Source organism: Pteropus vampyrus, unplaced genomic scaffold (genome assembly GCF_000151845.1).
Source record: "Pteropus vampyrus isolate Shadow unplaced genomic scaffold, Pvam_2.0 Scaffold338, whole genome shotgun sequence".
Taxonomy (NCBI): domain Eukaryota; kingdom Metazoa; phylum Chordata; class Mammalia; order Chiroptera; family Pteropodidae; genus Pteropus; species Pteropus vampyrus.
In genome coordinates this window covers 596,145-607,548 of record NW_011889119.1, presented here as the reverse complement: position 1 = coordinate 607,548, position 11,404 = coordinate 596,145, and the positions used below count along the sequence as shown (strand labels likewise).

Below are 11,404 nucleotides of genomic sequence, written 5' to 3'. Positions count from 1 at the left end.
TCAGGAGACCAGACACCCAGCCGCCAAGCAGCGTCTGACCCATCCTGTGCCGGGACGTCCCCCACTCCTGCCACCGAGCCTCATGACTGCAGCAGCCTGTCCGGGATGGATGTTCCTGAGTGGGAGGGGTGGTGCCCGCTCAGGACAGGCCTGAGTTCTCGGATGGCACAGAGACCGCTGCTCGCGGACAACTTCACGTGTCATCTCCCCCGTAGACCTTGGCCGCAGGCTGGTGGGAAGAACGGGCGCCGGCCAGCTCTGTGACCTGAGCGCGTGGTCAGTGGCGAGCGGTTGCTCACCTGTCTGTGCGTCACAGCTCGCACGGTGCCACATTAGGACCGATGGTGCCCAAGCACGGCTCCCGCCCACCGTGGAGCAGAGACGCATGTGTGGGGCGCGGCAGGGAAGGGACGCATGACACACTGCAACCAGGTCCAGAACTATCGGCTGGAGTCAAGGCCCATGGTGCCAGCAGCCCCACATGCTTAGACGTAGAAACGTAACCCCACGTCTCCATGGGTGTACAGGAAGACTCTGTGGTGGTCCACAGCTAGAACAGTGATGGAGGCAGGAGGAAGGACAGTGGGGCACAGCGTGCCCGGCCCGCAGTGCCCGTGTCCACCACCCTGCAGACATCAGGTCATTTATGGGACCAGACTCATGGAATTAATTGGTCTGTAACTGTCCGCTGCGTCCAGGAGCAGCAGGGTCGTAGAAGGGAACAGCAGAAAGAAGCCAGCTGTCCTTAAGGCACAGTGCAGGGACTAGCTGGGGACAGTCCCCCCACAGCAGGAGGCAGCTGCTGGGGAGAATGCGGGCTATGCCGGGAGCCCAGGCAGCCGCCTGTTCCCGCACAGCACAGGCCCCCGGTGTGGCCCCCGGTGTGGCCCTCGATACACACACAGCTGGTTTTCAGCAGGCTTGTGTGTAGGGGGTGACACGCTGTTGACTCACAGGCTTATGTGAGGGAGGGTGTCGCTCGTGAATCTGAAACCGCAGAGATTTAAAGCTGGGAGGGACCACAGAGACATTAGTCCTCCCCAGGCCTGGAGCACGGGGTAGCACCCTCAGGGCTCGCCGTTGTCCAGGTGCCTTTGTAAGTGTCCGTCACCATCTAGTAAATAAATCTTGCATGAGCTGGGTCTGGAGGAGCTGTCAGCACTGATAGCCCAGGTCTGCTTTTGGCGCATGCCTTCTCCGGCCGGTCACTGTGCGGCCAGCCCTGCCTGTGGCTGCTAAGAGCAAGGTGTGGGGTCATGGGCATAGGCGTTTGTGCCCTGCAAGACAGGGCTCAGTGACCTCGGCAGGCGTCTTGTGCGCTGCCGTCGTCTGGGGTCTGCGCATGGCCGCTAGCCCGCAGCCGAAGGCACCTGCTATGTCCCCTCCAGCAGGTGAACCACGGCCTCACGCTCAGCGACCTCCCTCTGCACATGCTGAACAACATCCTGTACCGATTCTCAGACGGGTGGGACATCATCACTTTAGGCCAGGTGACCCCGACGCTCTACACGCTCAGCGAGGACAGGCAGCTTTGGAAGAAGCTATGCCAGTACCACTTCGCTGAAAAGCAGGTGAGTGGCTGGGCCCGCTCCCACTCGGGCTCGCTGTGGTTCAGGTGTGTTTTTAAAGGGTTGGAAATGGTTGGGATTTATCAAAATCATTCATGGTTTTCCTTCCATGTTAAAAAAGAACTATGATTCTAAAAACAGCCTTAAATAAGCAGAATGGGAGCCGAGCTCTTACGTGCATCTGTCGGGAGTGGTCATGTTGGTCCCTGGGCCGTAGGCTTCCCCGACTGACCACTCACGTTCCACTTCTGCATCCTAGCACGCCACGTGCCACCTCGTGTCCGTTGCACTCACGTCAGCTTGAGCATCGGTTTGTTGTCAGGGGAAGCGCACCGTTCTCCACGTCCCCTCCTGGGTCCCTGCGCCTTCAGCAGCCTGGTCCTGCTGAGGAGGGGAGGCATGTCAGGAGATACGGGTCTGGATGAGATGGGGACAGACATGACGTGCCGTAGACCGTGTGTGCTGTCGACGCTGTCCACTTGGAGGACCGGAGGTGGGCGACTTCCCTGAGAAGCGGAGGAGACCTGGGCGGTAGGCAGCTGTGGGCAGTCTCTGCATGTGAGGGCCCAAAGCAGACGGCAGTGTTGTGCTTGAGGAGATGGGGACGACACGGTGTTGCGGCCCGAGGCCTAGGTGGCCGCGCCACACCCTCGTCGTCACCCAGTGGGTGAGGGAAGCCACTGATGCGGTTTTTAGAAGGTCGTTTGTGGACTCTGAGGGGCCCGTGGAGCTGCCCCCAGACAAAAGGTGGTGGACTCAGCTGACCTCCGTGGACTTGATGCTGATGGGCCAGAGGGCAGGTGAGCTGGGCCCGGCGGTTTCTGCAGGCACCAGGGGACATGGGTCAGCCCGCAGTGGTCTCGGGCTGGACAGGCCCGTCCGAAGGTAAGGGCTCAGAGGACGTGAGGCTGCGCAGCCACCTGGGAGGCACAGCATGCCCTGCGGAGGGCACAGGCCCCCAGAGCCCTGAGGTGCCGAGGCTGCCAGAGGTCGGACGGGGTCTGCAGCGCTGACGAGTGGCCCCGGGGAAGACTGTGCTAGGCGGACTTGTAGGGTTAGAGAGTCGGTGTTGGCTTGAATGGGGAAGGAAGTAGATGGAATGCAAATCCCCCTCAGGGTCTGGGGCCGCTGCGTGCATAGAGGGTTTGCACCAGGGAGGGGCGCTGGTGCGTCTGGGGAACGGGCAGGTGGTGCCACGCGGGTTGCTAGGTGCGCCTGGCTGGCCGCCGGCTCTGTGTGTGTGCCGGGACCCAGCCACGTGCTGGGTGCCCGGGAGGGTGCCGGATGGGTCGTTCGTGCGGCCCCTGCGTTTCCCTAAAGCCGCCCCTTGACAGAGGGTTTGTGTCCTGCACCAGATGCTTGTGGTCATCAGTGAGCACCTGCAGGTGCGTCTTGTCTGCTTAGGTTTTCCTGACTAAGCGTAAAGACGCAGCATCCAAAACAAACAGTCTGTTCTCGGGGTGTCAGTGTCTAATGCTGAGACACTGGAGAGGGACCAGCATACTGGAAGCAGCTTTATGGGTGGCACGGGTGACATGTGAGGGACGGCTGATTCGGTTAATCTGAGACAGTGCCGACGTGAGCATCTGATGTGGACGTCAGGTTTGAGGTGAGGAAAATCGGGGCCATCCAGGAGGAAGCAGTGGGTCTTTCTCCCCATGACCGCTGGCATGGCGCGGAGTTGGACGTGAAGCCACAAGGTTTTACTCTCCAGGGGCCCTTTCTTACCAACGCCTGGAGGACACAGAAACTAACATAATCGGGCCTGTAACTATTTTCCTTTTTTGAGCTTTTCTCCTGGCAAATTCTATTAGAAACAAGAATTTTCTCATTGACTCAGAATGCCTTTCTCAAAGTCCTCAGAAGCTGTGACTGAAGTCTGTGTCCACTACCCAAGCGATCGTTTTCAAATAGAAAGCGAGGCGTGTGTGTCTGTACCAGGCTTTATGAGGGACCGACACAGACACATGTCATGTCAGTGTGCTTCACAGACAGTGTGTTTTTCACTAATTGAAGGCAAGACCCTTTACCAGCAGAAAGATTCCGGCTTGCTGTATTCGATGCTTGCCTCGTGGTCTGGGAGTGAGCATGCAGCGTCTCCGACTCCACCTGCTCGGTGTTTAAAAGGCAGAAGGCCCTGCCCTCCCCTCCTCAGCCCTCCCCTCCCCGCATGGCCTCTGCCAGGTCACTAGTGCGGGCTTGTCGTTCAGGCTGTTAGGCACACACAGACTTGATCTGCTGTGCACGCTTATTTTTCACACCTTCGTTAGGACGTCATTCACACTGTAGCCTGTATTCTAGTCAACTTTGGGACGTTTTCATCACTTCAGGAGGAAGCCCCATGCCCTTTGGCTTGAGCCCAGCGCCAAGCAGGCCCCATCCCCGTCCCTGCAGATGTGCTGTCCTAAGTGGAGTCAGGATGCTTGGGCCTCATGCGATGGGCTGTTCCTGTGGCGTGGTGTCTGTCGCAGATGTCAGCCTGCGATCCTCACAGCTCACTGCTACTCCACTCTGTGGACAGACCTCATCTGTCCCGTTCGTCGTGGGCATTGGGTCGCTTGCACCTGTGGCTGTCACGAGTCACGCGGCTGTGACGTTGCGTTTGCCTTCACTCTTGTTCTGGGTGGCGATTCTGGGTCAGACAGTAACTGCATGTTCAGATTCTCGTGGGCCCCTTAGGCTGTCTCCACAGTGGCTACACCACCTCACGTCCTCCCGCTTCGCTAGTTCATCTACACTTGGTGTCACCTGGCGCAGCCCCCTCATGGGTGTGAGGTGGTGTCTCATCCGCTTCCCTGGTGACTGAGAGGTTGGCACCTTTGGGGACGTGTCTTTTCAAGTGCTCGCCCATTTTTCGGGTGGGCTCTCGTCACTGCTGACGTGCGAGTGTTCTTTGTTCCACATACCGGTCCCGTTTTGGGGGTGTGACGTGGGCACTTGGGTTCGTTTTCGGTTACGGTCGACACACGGTGTTGTACTCACGTGTGGTTACAGCTCGGCGATGAGACGTAGGTTGGCTTAATCACGCACCACGGACGTCGCTCCGGATCGGACTACCTGGACCCGTCTCACGCCGCCCGGTGCCCGTGGGCCGGACGTATCAGTCTGATTTAATCCAACTCCAATTTCAAATAATTTCACGTTTCTTGCACTGTGTTAAATCGTTTTGCACCTAACGTTCTTCAGCGAAATTTCTGAGCAGTTTGCCGGTGTCCAGTTTTGCAGACATTTGGTCCTTTCCGAGAGCGGCCACGTGGACTGGAAGCTGATGTACTTCGTGCTCCGGAAGCACTACCCCGCCAGGGAGCAGTACGGCGACACGCTGCACTTCTGCCGGCATTGCAGCATCCTCTTCTGGAAGGTAAGCGCCCCACACTCGCTCTTCGGCTTGCAGGGGGCAATTTGGTGGAACAGATTATTCGTCGGTGTTTTAAATGCAGTGGTCAGGGAAATGGGGAATCCTGTCTGTGGTGAAGAAGGCGGTGAGCTGCATGTCACCGGGGCAGGGGACAGGTCCACGGAGGCGAAGCCTGCTGAGGTTTGCGTCAGGTGTTGAGGGCGAAATGCTTGGCCGCCTCCTCTCCCTGGACGGCTCTCTTCTCCCTGTCAAGCTTGTGGGGCCACATCCCCGAGGGGAGGTTGGCGTCCTTGGGTCCCGGTCCTGGGCTGGTGGCTTCTCCTGGCAGTGGCTCTGGGCTTTCTGCCTGCCCTCGACCTGAGGAAAAGGAAGAAGTCTACTTACTTTTCCCCAAGCTGGGTCTTCCTTCCACAGCCCGTCCCCATCTATTGATGGAACTGATCCCAGGGACAGCCCTCCCCCCACAGTGTCCCCAGGTGGCTCCCCTCCTCAGAGCTCCTGATACCTGTCCCAGACTTTAAAGTGATTGGGCCAAACCTTGAGTGGGCCCCCAATGCTGATCCACAAGTCTGAGCCTTCAGCGAGCACCTGGACTGGGACCCTTCGTGCCTGGCAATTTCAGCATCAGAGGGGAGTGGGCGCCCTCTGCCCGAGGCTCCCCTGTCGTTAGTCTGACTGCGCCATGCAGCCTTTCCCTCACGAAGACGGGTTCCACGGTCGTGGGTAAGCTTCTGCGTGCCTCCTTTGCAGTGACAGGCTATGTTCCTGCCACGTCATGTTAGTCATCTGGCACGCCTTTCCGTGCACTGTCTTGAGTTTGAATACATCCGGTGTGCGATTTCATTGGAGGAAAAGAGGTGACACTCGTCAGCTGGTCGTGAGTGTGACTGTGCGTCCCTTGACTCACCAAGGCCCTCACATCCTGGAGGGCCCCTCATGGTCCCTCACCTCGTACCTGAACACCACGCTTGTTTGTTCACGGTCACGTGCTGCTCAGGGACGGGGCGAGGGGGCACACTCTGAGAATGTGTCACTGGTGATTTCGTCGTGCGAACGTCACACAGGCACTCACACACCTGGCTACCAGCCTGTACAGCTTGTGACTGTACAAACCAACGTGAGATTACGTCAGGCCAAATGGTCCATCCGAGACGCACAGCAGCCTTGAGACGCGCTGCACGGCTGCCGCGCCTCAGCGACCTCTGCGAGCGGAGCAGCCGGAGGACGATCAAGCACAGGAAGTAGGTACGCGCCCCGGTAACGCGTCTGCTCTCGGGTGTCACGGCGTGTGACCGTGTGCCGCGAGGCAGGGCTACACGTGAGTGACGAGTGGCGCTGCCACATCCCGACGGCGGGTCACTAGGCGACGGGGCCTTCGGCTGCAGTGTAACCGTGGGGCTCTGCAGCACGGGGCTTGTCGGCATCCGAATCATATGCTCTGTGTTACCTGCAACTGGCCGGATGGACACACGGGACCTAGATTGTTAGAGACGAGCACGTTCACTTTTTTTTATTTCGAATTACGTTTACGATCACGTGGCTGTTAAAATAATCATAGTCTGTGACTGAGCCGTGGGGGTGCAGAAATTGAGTGTCTAGCGTTGTTCACTGTGTCGGAGGTAGGCACCTTGTGGAAAATGCGGGATCTGGTCACTTCCCGTTCGTTGAGAAAGGCGAAGTGCATTACGTGTTTGTAGTGGCACCGTCATTCCCGAGAGCAGGGAGCATCGTGTCCGAGTTCGTTGCCCTGGGTGCTAGGCCCGCGCCACGAGGCACGGGAAGTGTCACTGGGGATTATAGAGACACAGGAGAGAGCCTTATTGTCCAGTGACAGGGCACAGGAAACGCAGCAGGGCAGGTATGTTGTCTGCAAAGACACACAGGCAGATGTTGGTGGGCAGAGAAGAGGTGCCTGTGGGGGCCTTGGGGGTCCCGCCTCATGGGACCAGATTGACCCCTCAGCAGTTCCTTGCATCTCAGAGAGTCACCAGCAGGGACTGGAAATGCATGAGGCTGTATCTTCAATGACAGGTGACATACCTTCAGTTTCTACCTTAAATTGATGCTTCTCCCAAGAGCTTTCTGCTTTTCTCTTGAGCAGACTTTTATTCTAAAGAAAAGTGAGAAGCAGCGACATGTTTCTGGGGAAAACACCGTTCACGGGATTAAAGTCTCCCAGCCTTGTACACGGTGAGAGACTTCTGAAGAACGAGGCCGGGGAGCGTGTGGCTCCCTCTTAGTGACTGACATGAGACACTGTTCCTTGGTGCCTGAAGTTGGAAGTTCCAATTCTTAAAAATGGAGAGGCTGTTGTAGCTTTCCAAAATAATTTGCCTGCAGATTCTTTTAGTGAGCCTTCCTGTCTCACTGAACCTCGTTGTGACAATTAGGAACATCTCCTCACGGGCGCCTGCCCACCCTTTTGTGTGCTCAGTGGTGCCCGTGAAGCTGTGGAGGCCACACCTTGCCGTCACGACTGCCTCGGAGGACTGGCCTCCGTGTGTCACAGTTCAGCCCTCGCTGCCGACGTCACGCCAGGAGAGGCGGTTACGGCAGCTTTTACATTTCTGAACCTGTATGTGAAAATGTCAAAAAAGATCAATGTCTGGAATTTCTGGTGGCCCTGCTTCCAGGCTGGCTGTCGAGGAAGGCTGTCTCCCCGACTTGCTGCCCGTGTCCCGGCCACATCTGCAGCCAGCTGCACAGGGGCGGGCGGTGTGGGGGCAGCGAGGGCCGGCCGGGCGCACTCGTCTCGCAGCGGCGTTTGGTGCCGGGCGCGGCCTCGCGGAGTGTCAGGGCTGCGCTTGCTGGGCCCGGCTCGCAGTTGGCGTGTTTACCTGTTTTCTTCAGCATCCCCCAGAGCGTTGTGTGGACTGGGAAAGCCTTGGACGTGGCGGTGGGGCACACTGCTGGTCCGTGTGTCCACGCAGGCCCAGACCCGCCGGTCGCCCAGCATCTGGTTACGTGTCGTCGCTTCGTATCAGACGTGCCTGCGTGGTCCACCTGCTCTGGCCAAAGCTCCCTGGGCGAGGTCTGTTTTCCACCTGCCCGTGAGCGCCAGCAGGGGGCGTAAAGGCGGTGCCTTCAGCTGTGCTGACCTGTGCGACCAAAGTTAGTGACCCTAGGAGGGTCTACCAAGGTGACCCCTGGCCCGGGGCCACCGAGGAGCTATAGAGGGAGAAGGCACGGTCACCAGCCGGCCCCACGAAGCTGTTTCATTCCTCACTCTGCACCCGAATGTCTCTACTTCTCAACTTTATGAAACTTCAGTTACAACTGGAACGAGTGAGGGTGGTCAGAGGTCTGGACCAGGAGCCAAGACCCTGTGTCCTTTTTTGTTTCACTGTGTCCACGGCTAGAATGCCCACAGGTGCCCAGCTCCACACTGCGGGTCACGGGGTCAGGACCAGGGCGGCAGCTGGAACCTCCAGTTGGGAAACCTGGTCTGGGTCGTGCGGGTGCTGTGCCCACGACTGCCACCCCAGCGCCCCGGGAGGCTGTGCGGGCTGGCTGGTGCACGCTCACCTTCCAAGGGGCCGCGGGGCCAGCGAGCGGGGTCGCACATGGGGACGGCAGCAGGCGGTGCTGGCCTTGCTGACAGCTGCGCCCAGCACAGCGCGGGGGCGGGGGACGTCTGGAAAGTCCCTCGTCCATTTTTTCAGCGTGGACGCGACGTGGTGACCTCAGCACTGCCTGACAACTCTGTGGACAGTGCGAGGGCTGTCCGGCGCCACGGTCGAGGGCCCGGGGAGGGCGTGGGGATCGTCTGTCTGAAGACCGGCTTCGAGCGCGTGGGTCTTTGGGGCGTTTGACGGGGTCTTGTGTTGACTTCAGTACGTTTCGTTGTCTGTGTTCAGTTGCCGGTGCTGTTAGTTGTTTTCGTAAACGACGTGCAGCGAACTGAATCACCTGCGTGCAGCCTGGCTCTTTCTAATCTTTCTCCTTTTTTCCCTCCCCTGCTGCATCCCCTCCTGATCTGTCTTCGCCTCCGAGGACTGCCGCCTTGCTTTGTTGTTCAAGGTACCTTGTGCTTCCCCACACCTGCCCTGCTGGGGTCTGGGGACCAAATCCAGGTGCCGTGTGGGCCCTGCAGCCCCCGCCTAGGAGACCAGCGACACATAGCTGGCAGCGGCCCGAGAGCACGGCTCGCAGGTGTGGCCGGCAGCCAAGCTGCGACTCTCTCGCTTTGGCCACCACCAAAGAGTTTTCATGACACACCTTAAGTGCAGCATTGAGTGGCAGAGGCTTGGCCTTACGGGGAGGCTCTGGACACGTCCATACAACTGTCCTCAGGTGGGGGCACCTCACGGTACCTGGAGCGTCGGGTCGCTGGCCACGGCCATGCCAGGAGGGTGTGCTGACTTGTGGCCGCTCACCTGTTGGCCTTTGTTCTCTGGGCTCCTCATTCTCTTAGGTTTGTCGTCTTCTTACACAAAACCTGTATGTTTTTTAATCATTTTTCTGCCGGGTCCAGGCCTGGGTCTTTAGCTACGTGCTGTAGGAGTGCCGGGCAGGGGTCCCGAGGGCACGGTGTCACAGTATCCCAGTGAAAGGGCGTGGCGAGGACTAGGGAGGTAGAACCCCGGGGTCCCCTTGCCCCGCCCTGGGCCAGGCACAGCCCACGGGGACTGGCCCTGCGCCCACCCACTCGCGGCTTGAGCAGAAATCCCGACCGGAAGTTTCTGCTGAGAACTGCCACTCTGCCTCCGCTTCCAGAACCAGTTACCGTCCACACGCCTTTGAGATGGGGTCCGGGGACCGGTTAGAGCAGGAGCTGGTGGCTGATGTGTGTGACGCCTCTCCATTCCTCCCTCAGGACTCCGGACACCCCTGCACGGCCGCAGACCCTGACAGCTGCTTCATGCCCGTGTCTCCGCAGCACTTCATCGACCTTTTCAAGTTCTAAAGGCGCCTCGCCCTGCTGTGTCGCTGTGGGAGGCGGCCTGTGCGTGTGCAGGAGCTGGTTAAGCGGCCCTGGTGACAGGGCCTCCTGTGCCAGCACAGCTGCTCCTTGGCACCCGCAGGGTACAGATGCTTTACTGTGTGTTTTCATCTTTGGAAGGGGGTCAGGGGACCCAAGTGAAATCATTTCCTTTCTTTAAAAAATTCTTCTAAGCATATTAAAGTTTGCAACTTTGCATAATAATATGGTTCAAAAAAGATTCTGGATTTTCAGCACCATATTCTGTGCTGAACTGACACTAGCGGCCAATAATATGCTTCTTAATTGTCAAATCATAGTTTCCCGATTTTGCGGTGGTTGGGGGCGGGGGACAGAGCAACTGAGCCTCGTACATGCACTGTGCGTGCAGAGCGTTTTTCCTAAGATGCACTTTCATGGTGTTGGCTGTGTCTAAGTGACCGCAGGGTGAGTGGCCGTGCTCCTGGGCGTCACGGACAGACGCTGACTGTTGGCAGCGGCACCGTGAAGGGCATAGTGCTGAGCGTGACGCGTCGGGCAGCCCAGTGCCCCCGACCCCTGTACTGGACGCGCTTTTATAGACAAGTAATAAATCACGTTACTGATTCAACTTTGTTGGTTTTGTAACTTACTGAAAAAAGTTGATGTTACTCGTTTAAAGCTTTAAAAGACTCTTATTTTTTTAAATAACGCGTTTATTTTATAAAGTTTTGACCATAAAATTTCCACAAAATGATATGTATAAAACAAAATAAAACTACCCATAATCCTGTGCTTGCGAGGAAGGGGGCAGCTGCTGAGGACACGTGTGGTCGCGTCGTTGCATCGTGGAGTCCATGGCAGGGGATCCGAGCAAACTTGTTTCCACTCCCTTCAGCCTCTTCTCAGCACACTGAAATTTGCAGTTTCGCATGTTTGTAAATAAAGATTCTGGGTTTTCAGCACCACACTCCATGCTGGTCTGAGCCTCATGGCCGAGAATATGCTTAACTGTCAAACGAGTTTCCTTCTGCGTGCGAAGTAGGGACCCCGTGGCCCTGCGTCCTGAGAGAAGCCTGCCCTAAAACCGTCGGCTTCCGGCGTGCGGTTTTCCTCTCGTAATCAGCCTTTTTTTCAAACGCATTTGTGAAAACATGGCATTTGGTTACTTATCAGACTTTCAAGTTGTTTCCAATTCTTGCCAGCAGTGGCTCTGTGGTGAACGCCTGTGCCTCTGTCTGTCCCTTTATGGTGAACGGGAGAACTGAGGTCACGAGTCTAACCATTCAGAGCGTGTTTCCAGGACGCTACCGCCTCTCCTTGCTGCTGCTGTAATGAGCGAGGAATGGGATGTGAGCTTTAACGCTTCTCTGTCTATTTACTGGCCATTTGCTTTTGATTTTGATAAATCACATCGTATGTTCTTGGCCTTTTTTACTTTTCGGGTTTTGGTGTTTTGCGTTTATTTTTTCTTGGAAGGGTGTTAGTCTCTTGAAACCGCAGGTCTTTCTCCTGGCTAACCGTCTGTCGGTGTATGGGGGCTGCAGCTGGCAGGACTGACCACGAGGACAGTGTCCG

General features: G+C 57.4%; 1 protein-coding gene across 1 annotated transcript in view; it reads left to right on the top strand.

The window, feature by feature from the left end:
- Positions 1–10,791, top strand: part of FBXO25 (F-box protein 25) — a 31,657-nt gene extending 20,866 nt beyond the window's left edge. Inside the window, exons 8-10 of the mRNA XM_023522322.1 lie at positions 1,389–1,571; positions 4,786–4,929; positions 9,743–10,791. Coding sequence (XP_023378090.1) covers positions 1,389–1,571; positions 4,786–4,929; positions 9,743–9,832 — 417 coding nt within the window. The 3' untranslated portion in view covers positions 9,833–10,791. The remainder of the gene's footprint in view (positions 1–1,388; positions 1,572–4,785; positions 4,930–9,742) is intronic.
- Positions 10,792–11,404: the final 613 nt, after the last annotated feature.